The 21,331-nt window shown below is 44.5% G+C and overlaps 2 protein-coding genes and 1 long non-coding RNA gene across 11 annotated transcripts; all 3 read right to left on the reverse strand.

The window, feature by feature from the left end:
- Positions 1 to 138: 138 nt before the first annotated feature.
- LOC130520590 (uncharacterized) lies at positions 139 to 2,380 on the reverse strand. The gene is made up of 3 exons (XR_008948933.1): positions 1,892 to 2,380; positions 471 to 598; positions 139 to 362 (listed from the first exon to the last, which is right to left on the reverse strand). It is a non-coding gene; the product is annotated as an uncharacterized LOC130520590 (long non-coding RNA).
- A 1,188-nt stretch (positions 2,381 to 3,568) lies between these two features.
- Positions 3,569 to 5,941, reverse strand: LOC130520589 (uncharacterized). The gene is made up of 8 exons (XM_057024284.1): positions 5,783 to 5,941; positions 5,241 to 5,368; positions 5,014 to 5,130; positions 4,847 to 4,874; positions 4,665 to 4,772; positions 4,459 to 4,587; positions 4,345 to 4,372; positions 3,569 to 4,264 (listed from the first exon to the last, which is right to left on the reverse strand). The coding sequence occupies exons 1-8, from the start codon at positions 5,811 to 5,813 to the stop codon at positions 4,159 to 4,161; spliced, it is 675 nt and encodes a 224-aa protein (XP_056880264.1). The 5' UTR covers positions 5,814 to 5,941; the 3' UTR covers positions 3,569 to 4,158.
- Positions 5,942 to 12,316: 6,375 nt separating this feature from the next.
- LOC130520588 (uncharacterized) lies at positions 12,317 to 21,274 on the reverse strand. Of its 9 annotated transcripts, XM_057024274.1 has the most exons (8): positions 15,478 to 15,645; positions 14,091 to 14,218; positions 13,864 to 13,980; positions 13,697 to 13,724; positions 13,515 to 13,622; positions 13,270 to 13,413; positions 13,073 to 13,204; positions 12,317 to 12,801 (listed from the first exon to the last, which is right to left on the reverse strand). In XM_057024274.1, exons 1-7 carry the CDS (start codon positions 15,527 to 15,529, stop codon positions 13,086 to 13,088), a joined length of 696 nt encoding a protein of 231 aa, XP_056880254.1. In that variant the 5' UTR covers positions 15,530 to 15,645; the 3' UTR covers positions 12,317 to 12,801; positions 13,073 to 13,085. The 9 variants fall into 9 exon arrangements, with proteins under 9 accessions (XP_056880254.1, XP_056880255.1, XP_056880253.1 ...); XM_057024275.1 differs by having other exon boundaries at positions 12,317 to 13,204; positions 14,091 to 14,215; positions 15,478 to 15,641; XM_057024273.1 differs by having other exon boundaries at positions 12,317 to 13,204; positions 15,478 to 15,641.
- Positions 21,275 to 21,331: the final 57 nt, after the last annotated feature.

Here is a 21,331-nt window from a genome sequence, read left to right on the forward strand (position 1 = left end):
GGCAACTGTAAAAAGATAATTTTCATATATTACTGACAAACTGCAGGTAAAGATGACTATGTTAGGACTTGGGCCTCACCTTTAACGTTAGTACTGTTATGTTCCCCCTGTGGAAACAGACAAAGTGAGATTTTTAATGCTTCATAAGGGACCTGATCCGACAATAATGAGAAAGTTACACATCTCAGACAGTTGCAAAATGCATTCCTTTGGAACATTTTCCAGATATTACAAGTGTATAATACCTTGTCACATGTGACTTCAAAGAAGAGGTGTCCTATGCACTCTGAGGTGACGAGACCATCAAGGCTGCTGTTCAGCACCAGTGAAGCTTCCTCTTCAATGTATGCAATCGGGTGGTTCTGAATCCATAAATTAGTCCATCACAGCCAAAAACAGCCTGATATTCTTAAAATACCAACAGTAACATTGGATTCCCCGAGACAGGTGAGTGCTGATGTGTTACTCACGGTTGCATTGTAGTAGCTGTAACGACAGTCTGCACCTGCAGGTCTGTCTGAGATGTTGTAGAAGAACAGGCCGCCCTTCTGGCTGAACGTCATTTGCAGCGCACAGCTGGGTGCCACAGTGACGGCTGCTGCAGGGAAAAGCCCATAAACAAGAAGCAATTTCTGTCTGTCTGTCATAATCCAAGATAAATGGATAATCAGCCTTTTGTATACCTGTACATAGTACAGAGAGTGTATACAATATACATATCAGAATATATAATATTCAGTGTGTGCAGAATGGTTGAAATGCTATTAGAGAATTCTAAAGTTATTGTGTGAGTCCGGCGGTAAAAGCAGTCATTTATGTTTATTGTGCTGCTCCACTCCGGTGGAAAAAAACACCTTCACCCGCCCAGTTCTGTCAGGTGTCCTGTAGGTGGGGGGGGGGGGGTGACGTTTAGACAGGTTGGGTGTGACCTAGTCACATAGTTAAGGGTGCTTGACTCATACTCTCATCTAATCTAATCTCATCTCATGTGTAAAGAATCAAAGTTAATTTATGGCATCAGGATTCTACTGTTGTGAGTGTTCTTATTAATTTCATCGAAAAACTTCTAACGTGTTTGTAAATGTTCTTTACGACGCCGTTGCACTCGCGCGATTCCGTTATTTCCACTCGAATGTCGACTTGATTGTGTGTAAAGTTTATAGTTTAAAACAAGTATACTTTGAAAGTGCGAGTCGATTTGACGCGGTTGAAAATGATCCGTCCTATAACACGGGACTTTTTGCCCCCGAGACTCAGTGGAGGTGGTGGGAAACGAGAGGATGATGGCTAAACTGTCATCCATATTAAACGTTAGAAGTCTTTCTATGAATCCCTCCATCCATCCTCTACCGCTCATCCGGGGTCGGGTCGCGGGGGCAGCAGCCTAAAGAGAAGCCCAGACTTCCCTCTCCCCCGCTACCTCTTCCAGCTCATCCGGAGGGATCCCCAGGCCAGTTGAGAGACATAGTCTCTCCAACGTGTCCTAGGTCTTCCCGGGGGCCTCCTACCGGAGGAACATGCCCTAACACCTCACCAGGGAGGCGTCCAGGGGGCACCCTAACTCGGTGCCCAAGCCACCTCATCTGGCTCCTCTCAACGCGGAGGTGCAGCGGCTCTACTCCGAGCTCCTCCCGGATGACAGAGCTTCTCACCCTGTCTCTAAGGAGAGCCCAGCCACCCTACGGAGGAAGCTCATTTCAGCCGCTTGTACCCGTGATCTTGTTTTTTCGGTCATTACCCAAAGCTCATGACCACAGGTGAGGGTCGGAACGAAGATGACCCGTAAATTGAGAGCTTCGTCTGTTGGCTCAACTCTCTCTTCACCACTACGGACCGGTGCAGAGTCATTACTGCTGATTACTCTTTCTATGAAATTAATAAGAATACTCACTGAACAGTAAAATCCTGATGTAGAGAGCCATAAATTCACTTCGGTTCTTCATACAACCTGCGGTAGCGGGATCAGACGTGAAAAGGAGGAGCTTCCCGATCCAGGGCTAATTTACAGTTACCTAACCACGCCCACTTTAGTGACGTCTAATTGTCACATCCATGGAGTTACAAACCGGAAAGCACCACGTGACAGAGGAGCTTAAAGCTGGCTGAAAACTACGGTACCTTTTGAAACTTTGCCAAACAAATCGTTATAACCAGACTATACACCCTTTTAGCTACAAGCCCCTCCCGACTCACTCAAACGTCACTTTTAGAACATCGAGAAAAAAAAAAATCAGCGCTGAAGAACTGACAAAGGTGTTCGACAAATGCAAATGTGTTTTTACTTCTGTGGAAAAGTATCATTTTTAAATTTTTCATGTTTTTGCAGCATGTTCGTAGTTGTAACTCTTTATGTTTTTGACAAGAAATATATTTATATAGAGCAAAGTATTGTAAGTTATATAAGGTTTAAGGTTTTTTTAATTGTAGAAAAATATTACTGTCTGTTTTTATCCCCATTCATGTTCAAAAACATTTACTTCTAGTGTGTTCAATAAATGTTTATCCTGTTCGGCCAGCAACCTAAAGTGTGCTTTGAGTTTTGGCCCCAGGTGCAATTGAGTTTGACACCCCTGCTCTAAGGTCTCAAACCCCTACTACTTGGCCCTGTTAACTCTAAAAATCTAAAACCTGCCTTTAAAACGACATCATCCGATTTCCCCCTCAACAATTCCTCGAGATTACGTGTTACTTTATTACCTGTAAGTGTTTCTTTAAGTGTGACTCTGCAACTCACTTTAATAGCGCTCTACTAGAACCACGGAACCCTTAGTGGCATCAGGGACCTCTTAGTCACACTTGAGACAACTTTGGTTCACTATCACTTAATCAATTTGTCTTTCTGACAATAACCTAATGGATCAAATTGTGACAACACAATTATGTGTCACGCACACCTTGTTGTTGAGCCACAGCCACAAACATTCACTTTTCTGTTATTAAAGTCTCAAGATGAGTAGCAACAAAATAAACATTGTGATTGAAATTTAGATAAAGGTGGAGGGAGAGGTCAGAGGTCGGGAGGAGGAGGTGAGAGGAGGATCAGGGTCTTTAACAAGTAGTTCTGCTGTTCTACAGCCAGATGATCCTGCTGCTGCTGTCTGGAGTGACTGGCTAGTCTGGAGACACTTGTGTTCTGAGTTTAGGTTTTCATTTTAGCTGCCTGACTGTTTTAATAAACCCAGATTGAAGTTGTTTTCTGATAAGTGGCTCCATACCTGTGGCAAAATCTGTTTTCATTTTAATAACCCCCCCCCCCCCCCCCCCCCATGATCATGATACCCCTTTATGTACGCAAACTCACCTTAATATGTTCAGATAAATAAAATTTTAAGCTGTTCTGAAACTTTAAGATGAGTTTATGGACAAACGATCAGCCTTAAATAGGGAACCGCGCCCTCTGGCGACAGCAAATAGATAAAACGTACGTTTAAAGGATAAAACGTACCTGTGTTTTCTAGTTGTGCTGTCAACAGTAAAATAGTGAAACCACAACATTTTGGCTCATTCATCTGTATTAGACACGCAGCCTGATGGAGTTGACAATTTAAAGAACAACACACACATCCAGTCTGGCTTTGATGGATATTTATGGAAATTACTTGATCTTAAATCCATACATAAAAGTTAAAATAACACTGGGAACCTGGTAGACAATATAATTTAACACAGGAGTGCCGACTGGAAACACCCAACCTCTGAACTTCTTGTCGTGTTTTTGTTTTTTCCAACCAAAGAATCACAGTGAGATCGGATTGGAAAATGCCTTCATGTTGCCTCAACGTCCTGGGGGTCATTTAAAGAAGCCGTTTGCATCCTCTCAGGTACAGGAGCGATAAAAATGGTGAAGCGGATCATTGTGATTCAATGTTGCGAAAGTGTCACACAAAAGTCTCAGAGGAAAAGTGATCAGAGGCACTGACGATAAGTGTAAAACTTTGATTTTTCTTTTCAACTTCCCTCAAATTAAAAATGATTCTTTTATAAATGGTTGAAATCTGAGTGAAAAAATAGATTTTTGCATTACAATGAAAATAAGATTGTCATTTTTGTTCTCATACAATCTTATAGAGTCTAAAAGCAGAATTTACGTCAGCTGAGCTTAAATGCAATAATAAAAGTTCCCAAGTTAAAAAAAGTGCTTAAAAAGGTTTAACAGCATTAATGCAGATGCAGTGATGGCTGGAAATAGTTGAAGGCAGCAGAAAACAGTAGAATCTCCATTTGGCATGTATCCACTCCAGCACCTTTGGGGGGTTTTAGACAGCTGCTGTTGGTTCCAGCATAGGTGTTTCAGTATGGGTCAGTTCTTGGCCCGGTCCAGGTTCTTGGCCCGGTCCGCAAAACCTCTCGAAGATCTTTCCACGGCACGCCTCTGTTTCAAATGGCATAAAGGTCATTTTAAAACAGAACGGGCCAGGACAATATGCCACTACTTACTGTTTTTGCCACCGTTCGTACCATATTTTTTCTTGTATTTGCAACATATCACCAGGACCACAACCAGGACAACCAGGACCACCAGGACAGCCAGGACCACAACCAGGACAGTCTGGTCTGAACTCCCTATCAACACATGATACACAATCACTGGTAATTTTAATATTACACAATCACCAGCAATTCTAATATTATTGTAAATACAATGTGGATTTAAATACACCCACCGTTTGTGACAGATGGGGGCATACCTGAACTATTATGCATGTTGCCTTTAGTCACGGGGTTTATTCCTTTTGCTGCATCTTCGTTGCTGCGAAGGTCCTCACAGGGAACTGTAAAAGGATAATTTTCATATATTACTGACAAACTGCAGGTAAAGATGACTATGTTAGGACTTGGGCCTCACCTGTAACGTCAGTACTGTTAAATTCCCCCTGTGGAAACAGACAAAGTGAGATTTTTAATGCTTCATCAGGGGACCTGATCCGACAATAATGAGAAAGTTACACATCTCAGACAGTTGCAAAATGCATTCCTTTGGAACATTTTCCAGATATTACAAGTGTATAATACCTTGCTACATGTGGCTTTAAAGAAGAGGTGTTTTATGCACTTTAAGGCGACGAGACCATCAAGGCTGTTGTTCCTCACCAGTGAAGCTTCCTCTTCATTGTTTGCAATCACGTGGTCCTGAATCCATAAATTAGTCCATCACACAGCCAAAAACAGTCCGATATTCTTAAAATACCAACAGCAACATTGGATTCCCCGAGACAGGTGAGTGCTGATGTGTTACTCACGGTTGCATTGTAGTAGCTGTAATCACAGTCTGCACCTGCAGGTCCGTCTGAGATGGTGTAGAAGAACAGGCCGCCCTTCTGGCTGAACCTCATTTGCAGCGCACAGCTGGGTGCCACAGTGACGGCTGCTGCAGGGAAAAGCCCATAAACAAGAAGCAATTTCAATCTGCCCAGATTAATGTCGCGATACGTGTCAGAGGAGGGATCATTTTCAACCGCCAAATCGACCCGCAGTATACTAAAGTATACTTGTTTTAAACTATAAGCTTGACACACAATCAATTCGGAATCGGTGCACAAATATGTAACTGTGTCCTCCTCGGAATGGAGGGCACATTCTCAACAATATCTTCTTCGATCAAACATGAATTCCTTCACTACCTGCCTGTAATGGCCCATCTGATGACACATCTGATGGGAACGATCTCTTTTGTAAACTACCTGTTGAAGCTGCTAATATACACGAGCTGATGCAACAGCGTTGCAAAAAACATTCATGAACACATTGGAAGTTTGACCATGATGTGAATAAGAACACTCACTAAACAGTAGAATCCGGATGTGCAGAGCCATCTTCACACCACAGGCAGCACCGGGATCAGGCGTGTAACCCCCCCCAGACCAAAGCGCGCCGGCTGATACTTTGAGTTTGACCCCGCCCACATAACTACACGTGACCGAGTCCGTCTGCGGAAAAGCATCATTTTTTTTGCAGCATGTTCGTAGTCGTAACTCTTATATTTTTGACAAGGAATATATTTATATAGAGCAAAGTATTGTAAGTGGTCATTTTAGCTGCCTGACTGTTTTAATAAACCCAGCTTGAACCCAGATAGGAAATAGGAAACCGCGCCCTCTGGCGACAGCAAATAGATTTAAATTTGAAGAGCAGTGATTTGACAGATGTTTGGAGTTCACTTCAACCACCAAGTACGAGGCAAACCTTTTGGTTCCAACATTTTGTAAAGGATAAAACGTACCTCTCTGTGTTTTCTAGTTGTGCTGTCAACAGTAAAATAGTGAAGCCGACTGATGCTGGAGGTGTCCAATCAGCTTTGATCATGGTTGTGTTGACTTTGCTTTAGAGTTGGGACCATTTTAGCTTCGTTGTGATGGCGAAAGATCGACGTGTGGTGTGTGTGTGTGTGGGTCGAGGTGTGTGTGTGTTGACGTGTGTGTCGATGTGTGTGTGGGTGTGTGTGTGGGTCGACGTGTGTGTGTGGGTCGATTTGTTTGTGGGTCGAGGTGTGTGTGTGTGTGGTGTGTATCAAGGTGTGTGTGTGTGTGTCGATTTGTGTGTGGGTCAAGGTGTGTGTGTGTTGACGTGTGTTTGTGGGTTGAGGTGTGTGTGTGTGGGGGGGGTCGAAGTGTGTCTGTCGATGTGTGTGTGGTTCGATGTGTGTGTGTGGGTCGACGTGTGTGTGTGGGTCGAGGTGTGTGTGTGTGTTGACACGTGTGTGTGTGGTCGAGGTGTGTCTGTTGATGTGTTGTGGGTTGACGTGTGTGTGTGTGGGTCGAGGTGTGTGTGTGTGGGTTGACGTGTGTGTGTGTGTGTGTGTGTGTGTGTGTGTGGGTTGAGGTGTGTCTGTTGATGTGTGTGTGGGGTGACGTGTGTGTGTGTGGGTTGACGTGTGTGTGTGTGTTGTGTGTGGGTGGGTCGAGGTGTGTCTGTTGATGTGTGTGTGGGTTGACGTGTGTGTGTGTGGGTGGGTCGAGGTGTGTCTGTTGATGTGTGTGTGGGTTGACGTGTGTGTGTGTGTGTGTGTGTGTGTGTGTGTGGTGAGGTGTGTCTGTTGATGTGTGTGTGGGTTGACGTGTGTGTGTGTGGGTTGACGTGTGTGTGTGTGTGTGTGTGTGTGTGTGTGTGGGTGGGTCGAGGTGTGTCTGTTGATTTGTGTGGGTTGACGTGTGTGTGTGGGGGTGGGTCGAGGTGTGTCTGTTGATGTGTGTGTGGGTTGACGTGTGTGTGTGGGGGGTCGGGTGTGTCTGTTGATGTGTGTGTGGGTTGACGTGTGTGTGTGTGTGGTGGGTCGAGGTGTGTCTGTTGATGTGTGTGTGGGTTGACGTGTGTGTGTGTGGGTTGACGTGTGTGTGTGTGTGTGGGTCGAGGTGTGTCTGTTGATGTGTGTGTGGGTTGACGTGTGTGTGTGTGTGTGTGTGTGTGTGGGTTGAGGTGTGTCTGTTGATGTGTGTGTGGGTTGACGTGTGTGGTGTGTGGGTTGACGTGGTGTGTGTGTGTGTGGTGTGTGTGTGTGGGTGGGTCGAGGTGTGTCTGTTGATGTGTGTGTGGGTTGACGTGTGTGTGGGTGGGTCGAGGTGTGTCTGTTGATGTGTGTGTGGGTTGACGTGTTGTGTGTGGGTTGACGTGTGTGTGTGTGGGTAGACGTGTGTGTGTGTTGTGTGTGTGTGTGTGTGTGTGTGTGGTGGTGTGTGGGTTGAGGTGTGTTGGTCGACGTGTTTGTGTGTGTGGGGGTGGGTCGAGGTGTGTCTGTTGATGTGTGTGTGGGTTGACGTGTGTGTTGTGGGGTTGACGTGGTGTGTGTGTGTGTGTGTGTGTGTGTGTGTGTGGTGTGGGGTTGAGGTGTGTTGGTCGACGTGTGTGTGTGTGGGGGGGGGGGGGGGGGGACATGCCACCCCCCCCCCCACCCCCACCTTTTTTCTTCTTTCCTAAATTAACTTTAGGCATTCCGTTTGAACTGAATCGAACCATTGTGACTCAAGCAGACAAACAATGAATCGCTGACAGGTGTAAAATCTGGTCGTGTGACAGGAAATCAGGCCACACCAGTTTCATTGGCTTATGTCTGTCGGGTGAGCACCCTCCTCCCAAACAAAAACACAACAAAAGGTGGTTTCCAGGGCACTTTTTTAGATAAGAACTCGTAGAAAAGTTGATTCAAACACACATGTTGCCCATAAATAGGGTTACTTTCAAGATTTACTTTTCTATTTCCCTATGGGGATGAATATTGGAATAGCAGCCTACACATGGATGAATATAACTGTATGGACACAAATAGCAGCAGGTGTATTTACAAAGTATAGAAATAGAATAAATAAGTAAAATGCAAAAAAGTTTAGAACATGAATTGATTGAGTACTTTATTGATCCCTTTAGGGGGTGTCCATCAGGGAAATTGGCATCTCCAAAAAAAACGTACAGCACTGTACAAAATTACCCACCACCATTACACACCATTAAACCTATTAAAGATAATAAATAGAATAAAATAAGAAATAAAATAAATATAAGAATGAATTAAAATAGAATATAAATATAAAACTATAAAAATGTAAATAAATGAATAGATGGATGAATGAACTGAATGAATGGATGTCACAGTATTATGTTATTGCAGTGTTGTTCCAGTCCTTCTGTCGGCCCTCCTCCCCCCCCAGGGAGGAGTTGAACAGTCTGATGGCTCGGGGGGTGAATGAGTTCCCCAGCCTGTTTGTTCTGAACTTGGGGAGGCGCAGCCTCTGGCTGATCAGGCTTCTCTGGCTGTGGACGACAGTGTGCAGAGGGTGGCGGACATCGTCCATGATGCTCCACAGCTTGTCAATAGTTCTCCTCTCTTTGCATAAATATAGAATACAGAAATGAAATTACAACATAAATATTAAATATAACCAATTACAGTATTGTGATTGAATGGGTTTGGATGAGTTATAGATGTTAAGTCCTCTGAATTTTGTGTTAAGTCCTTTACATTTTGTGTTATTTATCATTATTATAAAGGTTTAAATAGGCTATTTAAAGATTTTGTCATCTTTCATTTGTTTTGAAGTTGAGCATTTTAGTGTGAAAGGGGCGTATACAGGAGCACACTGCCCATTGGTAAGCTAATTTTAAGTTAGTTAATAGTATAATAGTATAATTTGTACATGTAAAAGATGATAACTGTTTGCTGTGATATTTACAGAATGTTTGTTCTAGTAAGCTAGTAAGTTTAGTAAGTTTGTTCTGCTAGAAGCTGATCGCTAATTAGCGTTTACGCTAATTCGCGCTAGCGCGATAAGCTAACTTAGTTAGCATCTCAGGCTACCTTTAGCCAGCTTTCTTGGCCCGGTCCGCAAAACCTCTCGAAGATCTTTCCACGGCACGCCACTGTTTCAAATGGCATAAAGGTCATTTTAAAACAGAACGGGCCAGGACAATATGCCACTACTTACTGTTTTTGCCACCATTCGTACCATATTTTTTCTTGTATTTGCAACATATCACCAGGACCACAACCAGGACAACCAGGACCACAGCCAGGACAGTCTGGTCTGAACTCCCTATCAACACATGATACACAATCACTGGTAATTTTAATATTACACAATCACCAGCAATTCTAATATTATTGTAAATACAATGTGGATTTAAATACACCCACCGTTTGTGACAGATGGGGGCATACCTGAACTATTATGCATGTTGCCTTTAGTCACGGGGTTATTCCTTTTGCTGCATCTTCGTTGCTGCGAAGGTCCTCACAGGGAACTGTAAAAAGGTAATTTTCATATATTACTGACAAACTGCAGGTAAAGATGACTATGTTAGGACTTGGGCCTCACCTGTAACGTCAGTACTGTTAAATTCCCCCTGTGGAAACAGACAAAGTGAGATTTTTAATGCTTCATCAGGGGACCTGATCCGACAATAATGAGAAAGTTACACATCTCAGACAGTTGCAAAATGCATTCCTTTGGAACATTTTCCAGATATTACAAGTGTATAATACCTTGTCACATGTGGCTTCAAAGAAGAGGTGTTCTATGCACTTTAAGGCGACGAGACCATCAAGGCTGCTGTTCCTCACAAGTGAAGCTTCCTCTTCATTGTTTGCAATCACGTGGTCCTGAATCCATAAATTAGTCCATCACAGCCAAAAACAGCCTGATATTCTTAAAATACCAACAGCAACATTGGATTCCCCGAGGCAGGTGAAGGAGGTGTCTTATTGAACAAAAGGAGGTGGGGGGGTCGCCGTCTGTTCTGGCCCCTCCCTCAGGGATCAGCGCTCCATCACCGCAGGACGCTGATTCGATTTGGGTTCTCGTGCGGACGACACTGTGGGCGTGACCTCGACCTCTGACCTCACCGGGGCTCCTGCGGGCTGTGTCTCGGCTCGCTCCCCCCCAACATCTGCCCCCCCCCCCCCCCCCCCCCCCCCCCCCCCCCCCCGTCTGCTGTTCTGTTGATGTTGCTGCGTCTTGACCTCTGTGACCTTCAGCTCAGGTGGAAACTGCAGAATGTGGGCGGGGCTTTCACGGGTGCCCTGCTCACCTGTGATGTGTGAGCTGTTGCACCTTTACCTGGAACACGACGGTGAGGTGAACGAGGAGGGGGTGTGGAAATTAGACTGCTCTGTTACCATGGAGACCAGCCGACTGATGCTGGAGGTGTCCAATCAGCTTTGATCATGGTTGTGTTGACTTTGCTATAGAGTTGGGACCATTTTAGCTTCGTTGTGATGGCGAAAGATCGATGTGTGTGTGTGTGTGTGTGTGTATGTGTGTGTGTGTGGGTCGACGTGTGTGTGTGTGGGTCGATTTGTGTGTGGGTCGAGGTGTGTGTGTTGACGTGTGTTTGTGGGTCGAGGTGTGTGTGTGGATCAAGGTGTGTGTGTGTGTGGGTCGATGTGTGTGTGGGTCGACGTGTGTGTGTGGGTCGAGGTGTGTGTGTGTTGAGACGTGTGTGTGTGTGTGGGTCGACGTGTGTGTGTGGGTCGATATGTGTGTGTGGGTCGAGGTGTGTTGGTCGACGTATGTCTGTGTGGGTCGAGGTGTGTGTGTGTGTCGACGTGTGTGTGTGTGTGTGTGTGGGTCGATGGTCACGATTCACTCCTGAAGGTTCTGATGATGTGGGAGGAGGAAGAGGTGGAACCAGATTTATATCAGATAAATCTGAAAGTCGGAGGAAGCTGAAGGGAAGTTTCCGGAACTTGGAAGGAAGGAAGATCTGTAATTAAGAGAAATATAGACGTGAAGGAATCACCCCTTCATCCTTTGATGTGTGTGAAATCAGCTTTTATTCAGCTTGTTCTCCGGCACTTTCGGGGGTGTCTCCCACCTGGACACCAGATGGCCCTATTTGACTTTACCATAAACAAGAAACTCAGATATTTTGGTTTATTGTTGGTACTGGCTGAAGTGGTCATTTCTCGGTGGATTTCCAGCCTCGAATTTAGCTGCTTTCAATGTTTGTACAAAGCAAAATTTGTCATTATCAAGTGTTGATCCATAATAATATGAGGGACAACAAACAAAACGGGTCTTCTGAGATTTATGATCAGATTTGTGTTCTTGGGAGCTCAAATGAGCTTTTTGGGTTGTTTGAATAGCTCCATTTTAAAAAGTTATATGGTTTATGTAACATCCCATTATACAGCATACAGTGTTCTATTTGGGGATTTTATATCAATGTGAGGACAGCGTGATTGCCGTCGCTTGCATGAGATAACTGTCAATGCAGCTTATAACCACGTGGTGGCGCTATTTCATTTATGTTCTCTACCGCTCCGTCTCTTATCATTGCATCCTCTTACTTTCCCCTTCGTCTCTCAAGTCCCTTCAAAAAGCCAAAATACATGTTTGGATGAGAACCATAACAGAGTAAAACCGTCTTCAGTCTGAAACCATTCACAACAAGCAGAAAGAGGTTGGTCTGTTTTTTTTCCCCCCATCTTAAATGCAGGGGGGGGGTTTTACCCTCACAGACCAGGGTAATTTCCATATTGCAAAAGACAAACACAACAATTGCCCTTACTCAAACCCCTGTTGGTTCAATTACCTAAAATGGAAGTCTGACTTCTGGCCTGTTAATGTCGCCAGGCATTTGTAATGTTGCATCAGACATCTTCAGATGGACGTGCCCCCCCCCCCCCCCCCCCCCCCACCTTTTTTCTGAATTAACTTTAGGCATTCCTTTTGAACTTAATCGAACCATTGTGGCTCAAGCAGACAAACAATGAATCACTGAGAGGTGTAAAATCTGGTCATGTGACAGGAAATCAGGCCCACAGTTTCATTGGCTTATGTCTGTCGGGTGAGAAAATCCTCCTCCCAAACAAGAACACAACAAAAGGTGGTTTCCAGGGCACTTTACTTTAGATAAGAACTCATAGAAAAGTTGATTCAAACACACACATGTTGCACATAAATAGGGTTACTTTCAAGATTTACTTTTCTATTTCCCTATGGGGATGAATATTGTAATAGCAGCCTACACATGGATGAATATAACTGTATGGACACAAATAGCAGCAGGTGTATTTACAAAGTATAGAAATAGAATAAATAAGTAAAATACAAAAAAGATTAGAACATGAATTAGCACAGTATTATGTTATTGCAGTGTTGTTCCAGTCCTTCTGTCGGCCCTCCTCCCCCCCCAGGGAGGAGTTGAACAGTCTGATGGCTCGGGGGGTGAATCAGTTCCCCAGCCTGTTTGTGCTTAACTTGGGGAGGCGCAGCCTCTGGCTGATCAGGCTTCTCTGGCTGTGGACGACAGTGTGCAGAGGGTGGCGGACATCGTCCATGATGCTCCACAGCTTGTCAATAGTTCTCCTCTCTTTGCATAAATATAGAATACAGAAATAAAATTACAACATAAATATTAAATATAACCAATTACAGTATTGTGATTGAATGGGTTTGGATGGGTTAGAGTCTAAAAGCAGACTTTATGTCAGCTGAGCTTAAATGCAATAATAAAAGTCCCCAAGTTAAAAAAGTGCTTAAAAAGGTTTAACAGCATTAATGCAGATGCAGTGATGGCTGGAGATAGTTGAAGGCAGCAGAAAACAGCAGAATCTCCATTTAGCATGTATCCACTCCAGCACCTTTGGGGGGTTTTTAGACAGCTGCTGCTGGTGGTTCCAGCATAGGTGTTTCAGCAGGGGTAGGTTCTTGGCCCGGTCCAGGTTCTTGGCCCGGCCCGCAAAACCTCTCGAAGATCTTTCCACAGCACACCTCTGTTTCAAATGGCATAAAGGTTATTTTAAAACAGAACGGACCAGGACAATATGCCACTACTTACTGTTTTTGCCACCGTTCGTACCATATTTTTTCTTGTATTTGCACCACATCACCAGGACAACCAGGACAACCAGGACAGCCAGGACCACCAGGACAGCCAGGACCACCAGGACCACAGCCAGGACAGTCTGGTCCTTTGAACTCCCTATCAACACATGATACACAATCACTGGTAATTTTAATATTACACAATCACCAACAATTCTAATATTATTGTAAATACAATGTGGATTTAAATACACCCACCGTTTGTGACAGATGGGGGCATACCTGAACTATTATGCATGTTGCCTTTAGTCACGGGGTTTATTCTTTTTGCTGCATCTTCATTCCTGCGAAGGTCCTCACAGGGAACTGTAAAAAGGTAATTTTCATATATTACTGACAAACTGCAGGTAAAGATGACTATGTTAGGACTTGGGCCTCACCTGTAACGTTAGCACTGTAAAATTCCCCCTGTGGAAACAGACAAAGTGAGATTTTTAATGCTTCATCAGGGGACCTGATCCGACAATAATGAGAAAGTTACACATCTCAGACAGTTGCAAAATGCATTCCTTTGGAACATTTTCCAGATATTACAAGTGTATAATACCTTGCCACATGTGGCTTTAAAGAAGAGGTGTTCTATGCACTCTAAGGTGACGAGACCATCAAGGCTGTTGTTCCTCACAAGTGAAGCTTCCTCTTCATTGTTTGCAATCACGTGGTCCTGAATCCATAAATTAGTCCATCACACAGCCAAAAACAGCCTGATATTCTTAAAATACCAACAGTAACATTGGATTCCCCGAGACAGGTGAGTGCTGATGTGGTACTCACGGTTGCATTGTAGTAGCTGTAATCACAGTCTGCACCTGCAGGTCCGTCTGAGATGGTGTAGGAGAACAGGCCGCCCTTCTGGCTGAACGTCATTTGCAGCGCACAGCTGGGTGCCACAGTAACGGCTGCTGCAGGGAAAAGCCCATAAACAAGAAGCAATTTCTGTCTGTCTGTCATAATCCAAGATAAATGGATAATCAGCCTTTTGTATACCTGTACATAGTACAGAGAGTGTATACAATATACATATCAGAATATATAATATTCAGTGTGTGCAGAATGGTTGAAATGCTATTAGAGAATTCTAGTTATTGTGTGAGTCCGGCGGTAAAAGCAGTCATTTATGTTTATTGTGCTGCTCCACTCCGGTGGAAAAAAGCACCTTTACCCGCCCAGTTCTGTCAGGTGTCCTGTAGGTGGTGGTGGTGGTGGGGGGTTAATATGGATGACAGTTTAGCCATCATCCTCTCGTTTCCCACCACCTCCACTGAGTCTAGGGGGCAAAAAGTCCCGTGTTATAGGACGGATCATTTTCAACCTTGACAAATCGACTCGCACTTTCAAAGTATACTTGTTTTAAACTATAAACTTGACACACAATCAAGTCGACATTCGAGTGGAAATAACGGAATCGCGCGAGTGCAACGGCGTCGTAAAGAACATTTACAAACACGTTAGAAGTTTTTCGATGAAATTAATAAGAACACTCACAACAGTAGAATCCGGATGCCATGAATTAACTTTGATTCTTTACACATGCAACCGCATGAGTCAAGCACCCTTAACTATGTGACTATGTCACACCCAACCTGTCTAAACGTCAGAAGTCTTTCTATGAATCCCTCCATCCATCCTCTACCGCTTATCCGGGGTCGGGTCGCGGGGGCAGCAGCCTGAGCAGAGAAGCCCAGACTTCCCTCTCCCCAGCTCATCGGGGGGATCCCCAGGCGAGTCGAGAGACATAGTCTCTCCAACGTGTCCTAGGTTTCCCGGGGGCCTCCTACCGGAGGAACATGCCCTAACACCTCACCAGGGAGGCGTCCAGGGGGCACCCTAACTCGGTGCCCAAGCCACCTCATCTGGCTCCTCTCAACGCGGAGGAGCAGCGGCTCTACTCCGAGCTCCTCCCGGATGACAGAGCTTCTCACCCTGTCTCTAAGGAGAGCCCAGCCACCCTACGGAGGAAGCTCATTTCGGGCGCTTGTACCCGTGATCTTGTTCTTTCGGTCATTACCCAAAGCTCATGACCACAGGTGAGGGTAGGAACGAAGATGACCCGTAAATTGAGAGCTTCGTCTGTTGGCTCAGCTCTCTCTTCACCACAACGGACCGGTGCAGAGTCATTACTGCTGATTACTCTTTCTATGAAATTAATAAGAATACTCACTGAAAAGTAAAATCCTGATGTAGAGAGCCATAAATTCACTTCGGTTCTTCATACAACCTGCGGTAGCGGGATCAGACGTGAGAGCGAGGAGTTCCCTGAGCCAGGGCTAATTTATAGTTACCTAACCACGCCCACTTTAGTGACGTCAAAGGAATTGTCCCAGGTTGGCATAAACCGGAAAACACCACTGACAGAGGAGCGTAAAGGTGGCTGGAAATTACGTTACCTTTTGAAACTTTGCCGAACAAATCGTTATAACCAAACTATACACCCTTTTAGCTACAAGCCCCTCCCGACTCACTCAAACGTCACTTTTAGAACATCGAAGAAAATCAGCGCTGAAGAACTGACAAAGGTGTTCGACAAATGCAAATGTTGTTTTTACTTCTGTGGAAAAGTATCATTTTTAAATTTTTCATGTTTTTGCAGCATGTTCGTAGTTGTAACTCTTTATATTTTTGACAAGAAATATATTTATATAGAGCAAAGTATTGTATGTTATATAAGGTTTAAGGGTTTTTTTAATTGTAGAAAAATATTACTGTCCGTTTTTATCCCCATTCATGTTCAAAAACATTTACTTCTAGTGTGTTCAATAAATGTTTATCCTGTTCGGCCAGCAACCTAAAGTGTGCTTTGAGTTTTGGCCCCAGGTGCAATTGAGTTTGACACCCCTGCTCTAAGGTCTCAAACCCCTACTACTTGGCCCTGTTAACTCTAAAAATCTAAAACCTGCCTTTAAAACGACATCATCCGATTTCCCCCTCAACAATTCCTCGAGATTACGTGTTACTTTATTACCTGTAAGTGTTTCTTTAAGTGTGACTCTGCAACTCACTTTAATAGTGCTCTACTAGAACCACGGAACCCTTAGTGACCTCTTACAGTCACACTTGAGACAACTTTGGTTCACTATCACTTAATCAATTTGTCTTTCTGACAATAACCTAATGGATCAAATTGTGACAACACAATTTTGTGTCACACACACCTTGTTGTTGTTGAGCCACAGCCACAAACATTCAATTTTCTTTTATTAAAGTCTCAAGATGAGTAGCAACAAAATAAACATTGTGATTGAAATTTAGATAAAGGTGGAGGGAGAGGTCAGAGGTCGGGAGGAGGATCAGGGTCTTTAACAAGTAGTTCTGCTGTTCTACAGCCAGATGATCCTGCTGCTGCTGTCTGGAGTGACTGGCTAGTTTGAGACACTTGTGTTCTGAGTTTAGGTTTTCATTTTAGCTGCCTGACTGTTTTAATAAACCCAGATTGAAGTTGTTTTCTGATAAGTGGCTCCATACCTGTGGCAAAATCTGTTTTCATTTTAATAACCCCCCCAGATTAGATTAGATTAGATTCAACTTTATTGTTATTGCACATGTACAGGTACAGAGCAACAAAATGCAGTTTAGCATCTAACCAGAAGTGCAAAAGAAGCAGCAAGTGAGGATAATAACTTAATAAATACAGTATGGCGGTTATTTTACAATCGTTTACCGGGTTGTGCTATAAACATATTTTACAGATGGTGTTTACATTAAATGCCTTGGACTATAAGTGCAGGAGCTATTTAGCTATTTACATAAGATAGAGGAGATGTGCAAATTATAAATTACGTGTATACAGATACAGATGATAAAGTGCATGAGTGCGCAGGACAGGTTTAAACAGTAGCTACATTGGTTACTAAGCTAGTGAGTTGTTGAGTAAACTGCTGTAGTGTAGTGAGGTGTGGAGTGTGTAAGGGTCAGCAGGAGTTCAACAGGGACACCGCTCTGGGGAAGAAGCTGTTCCTCAGTCTACTGGTCCGAGTCCTGAGGGTTCTGTAGCGCCTCCCAGAGGGCAGGAGGGAAAATAGTCTGTGGGCAGGGTGGGAGGAGTCCTTGAGTATGCTGCGTGCTCGATGCAGGCAGCGCTTCCTCTGGACATCTCCGATGGCAGGGAGTGTAGTCCTTGTGATGCGTTGGGCAGTTTTCACCACCCTCGGCAAGGCCTTGTGCTCAGCGATAGTGCAGCTTCCATACCAGACTGACACGCAGTTGGTCAGGATGCTTTCTATCGCACAGCGATAGAAGTTCACCAGGACAGCCGAGGATAGCTGGTTCTTCCTCAGTGTCCTCAGGAAGAAGAGGCGCTGGTGAGCCTTCTTGATGATGCTGGAGGTGTTTGTGGTCCAGGACAGGTCCTCTGAGATGTGGGTCCCCAGGAACTTGAAGCTGGAGACACGCTCGACGGCCATCCCGTTGATGTGGATGGGGTCCTGTGTGCCTCCTCTTGCCTTCCTGAAGTCCACGATGAGCTCCTTGGTCTTGCTGGTGTTGAGGACCAAGTTGTTGTTAGCGCACCATGTGGTCAGGCGCTCTACCTCCTCTCTGTAGGCTGTCTCGTCGTTGTTGCTGATGAGACCGATCACCGTTGTGTCGTCTGCAAACTTGATGATGGAGTTGGATCCATGTACAGGTCTGCAGTCGTGGGTGAATAGAGAGTAGAGGAACGGGCTCAGCACACAGCCTTGTGGCACACCGGTGCTGAGTGTGATGGTGGTGGAGCGGCTGTGACCTGACCTAACATGCTGTGGTCTGTCGGTCAGGAAGTCCAGAGTCCAGTTGCAGAGGGAGGGGTTGATGCCCAGGTCTCCAAGTTTGGTGATCAGCTTGGAGGGGACGACGGTGCTGAAAGCTGAGCTGAAGTCAGCAAACAGCAATCGTGCATAAGTGTTCGTGTTGTCCAGGTGTGTGAGCACAGAGTGCAGTGCTATGGAGACTGCATCATCTATGCTCCTGTTGGTGCGGTAGGCAAACTGGTGTGGATCGAGTGTGGTTGGGAGGCAGTCCTTCAGGTGAGCCAGGACCAGTCGCTCGAAGCACTTCATAATGATGGGGGTGAGTGCTACCGGGCGGTAGTCATTGAGGCAGGTTGGTCTGGAATGCTTCGGAACTGGGACGATAGTTGTGGCCTTGAAGCAAGACGGGACCACTGCGTGGGCGAGGGACAGATTGAAGATGTCCGTAAAAATCCCGGCGAGCTGTTCTGCGCATGCCCTGAGCACACGTCCAGGGATGCCATCAGGACCAGCAGCCTTGCGTGGGTTGATCCGGCTGAGGGCTGTGTAGACGGCGGTAGATGATAGTGTGATGGGTTGGTGGTCTGCTGGGAGAGGGGTCCTAGTGGCGGTGTCCTTTTCGAAGCGAGCATAGAAGGTATTAAGCTCGTTCAAAAAGGTGGTGTCCATGACTGTGGGGCTGGAGTTGTTGGGTTTGTAGTCGGTGATGGCCTGGATGCCTTGCCACATACGCCTGGGGTCAGAGCTGGAAAAGTGACCCTCAATCTTGCGTTTGATGATCATGATACCCCTTTATGTACGCAAACTCACCTTAATATGTTCATATAAATAAAATTTTAAGATGTTCTGAAACTTTAAGATGAGTTTATGGACAAACGATCAGCCTTAAATAGGGAACCGCGCCCTCTGGCGACAGCAAATAGATAAAACGTACGTTTAAAGGATAAAACGTACCTGTGTTTTCTAGTCGTGCTGTCAACAGTAAAATAGTGAAACCACAACATTTTGGCTCATTCATCTGTATTAAAGACACGCAGCCTAATGGAGTTGACAATTTAAAGAACAACACACACACATCCAGTCTGGCTTTGATGGATATTTATGGAAATTACTTGATCTTAAATCCATACATAAAAGTTAAAATAACACTGGGAACCTGGTAGACAATATAATTTAACACAGGAGTGCCGACTGGAAACACCCAACCTCTGAACCTCTCGTCATGTTTTTGTTTTTTCCAACCAAAGAATCACAGTGAGATCGGATTGGAAAATGCCTTCATGTTGCCTCAACGTCCTGGGGGTCATTTAAAGAAGCCGTTTGCATCCTCTCAGGTACAGGAGCGATAAAAATGGTGAAGCGGATCATTGTGATTCAATGTTGTGAAAGTGTCACACAAAAGTCTCAGAGGAAAAGTGATCAGAGGCACTGACGATAAGTGTAAAACTTTGATTTTTGAACTTTGAACTTCCCTCAAATTAAAAATGATTCTTTTATAAATGGTTGAAATCTGAGTAAAAATAGATTTTTGCATTACAATGAAAATTAGATTGTCATTTTTGTTATCATACAATCTTATCGAGTCTAAAAGCCGAATTTACGTCGGCTGAGCTTAAATGCAATAATAAAAGTCAAGTTAACTCAAGTTAAAAAAGTGCTTAAATAGGTTTAACAGCCTTAAAGGAGATGCAGTGACAGCTTGGCTGGAAATAGTTGAAGGCAGCAGAAAACAGCAGAATCTCCATTTAGCATGTATCCACTCTAGCACCTTTGGGGGGTTTTAGACAGCTGCTGCTGTTGGTTCCAGCATAAGTTCAGGTTCTTGGCCCGGTCCAGGTTCTTGGCCCGGCCTGCAAAACCACTTGAAGATGTTTCCACGCCACGCCACTGTTTCAAATGGCATAAAGGTTATTTTAAAACAGAACGGGCCAGGACAATATGCCACTACTTACTGTTTTTGCCACCATTCGTACCATATTTTTTCTTGTATTTGCACCACATCACCAGGACCACAACCAGGACCACCGGGACTACAACTGAGGCCACAACCAGGACAGTCTGGTCCTTTGAACTCCCTATCAACACATGATACACAATCACTGGTAATTTTAATATTACACAATCACCAACAATTCTAATATTATTGTAAATACAATGTGGATTTAAATACACCCACCGTTTGTGACAGATGGGGGCATACCTGAACTATTATGCATGTTGCCTTTAGTCACGGGGTTTATTCTTTTTGCTGCATCTTCGTTGCTGCGAAGGTCCTCACAGGCAACTGTAAAAAGGTAATTTTCATATATTACTGACAAACTGCAGGTAAAGATGACTATGTTAGGACTTGGGCCTCACCTGTAACGTTAGCACTGTAAAATTCCCCCTGTGGAAACAGACAAAGTGAGATTTTTAATGCTTCATCAGGGGACCTGATCCGACAATAATGAGAAAGTTACACATCTCAGACAGTTGCAAAATGCATTCCTTTGGAACATTTTCCAGATATTACAAGTGTATAATACCTTGTCACATGTGGCTTTAAAGAAGAGGTGTTCTATGCACTTTAAGGTGACGAGACCATCAAGGCTGTTGTTCCTCACCAGTGAAGCTTCCTCTTCATTGTTTGCAATCGGGTGGTTCTGAATCCATAAATTAGTCCATCACACAGCCAAAAACAGCCTGATATTCTTAAAATACCAACAGTAACATTGGATTCCCCGAGACAGGTGAGTGCTGATGTGTTACTCACGGTTGCATTGTAGTAGCTGTAAACACAGTCTGCACCTGCAGGTCCGTCTGAGATGGTGTAGAAGAACAGGTCGCCCTCCTGGCTGAACGTCATTTGCAGCGCACAGCTGGGTGCCACAGTGACGGCTGCTGCAGGGAAAAGCCCATAAACAAGAAGCAATTTCAATCTGCCCATATCTATCTATCTATCTATCTATCTATCTATCTATCTATCTATAATAATCCAAGATAAATGGATAATCAGCCTTTTGTATACCTCTACATAGCACAGAGAGTGTATACAATATACATATCAGAATATATAATATTCAGTGTGTGCAGAATGGTTGAAATGCTATTAGAGAATTCTAAATTTATTGTGTCAGTCCGGCGATAAAAGCAGTCATTTATGTCCCCTAGTCTGCAGACTAGTGGGGGGGGGGGGGGGGGGGGGGCGACATTCGAGTGGAAAGGAAACGGAATCGCGTGAGTTAAAGGTGCACAAATATGTAACCGTGTCCTCCTCGGAATGGAGGGCACATTCTCAACAATATCTTCTTC

Source organism: Takifugu flavidus, unplaced genomic scaffold (assembly GCF_003711565.1).
Source record: "Takifugu flavidus isolate HTHZ2018 unplaced genomic scaffold, ASM371156v2 ctg434, whole genome shotgun sequence".
Lineage (NCBI taxonomy): Eukaryota > Metazoa > Chordata > Actinopteri > Tetraodontiformes > Tetraodontidae > Takifugu > Takifugu flavidus.

Coding starts and splice junctions, on each gene's coding strand:
- LOC130520589 (XM_057024284.1), bottom strand. CDS start 5,813: ATGGCTCTGCACATCCGGATTCTACTGTTTA. Junction 4,875..5,013: donor TTAAAGCCACATGTAGCAAG/GTATTATACACT, acceptor CTGTTTCCACAG/GGGGAATTTAACAGTACTGA. Junction 4,265..4,344: donor CGTGGAAAGATCTTCGAGAG/GTTTTGCGGACC, acceptor AACCAACAGCAG/CTGTCTAAAACCCCCCAAAG.
- LOC130520588 (XM_057024274.1), bottom strand. CDS start 15,529: ATGAAGAACCGAAGTGAATTTATGGCTCTCTACATCAGGATTTTACTT. Junction 13,725..13,863: donor TTAAAGCCACATGTGGCAAG/GTATTATACACT, acceptor CTGTTTCCACAG/GGGGAATTTTACAGTGCTAA. Junction 13,623..13,696: donor TTACAGTGCTAACGTTACAG/GTGAGGCCCAAG, acceptor ACCTTTTTACAG/TTCCCTGTGAGGACCTTCGC.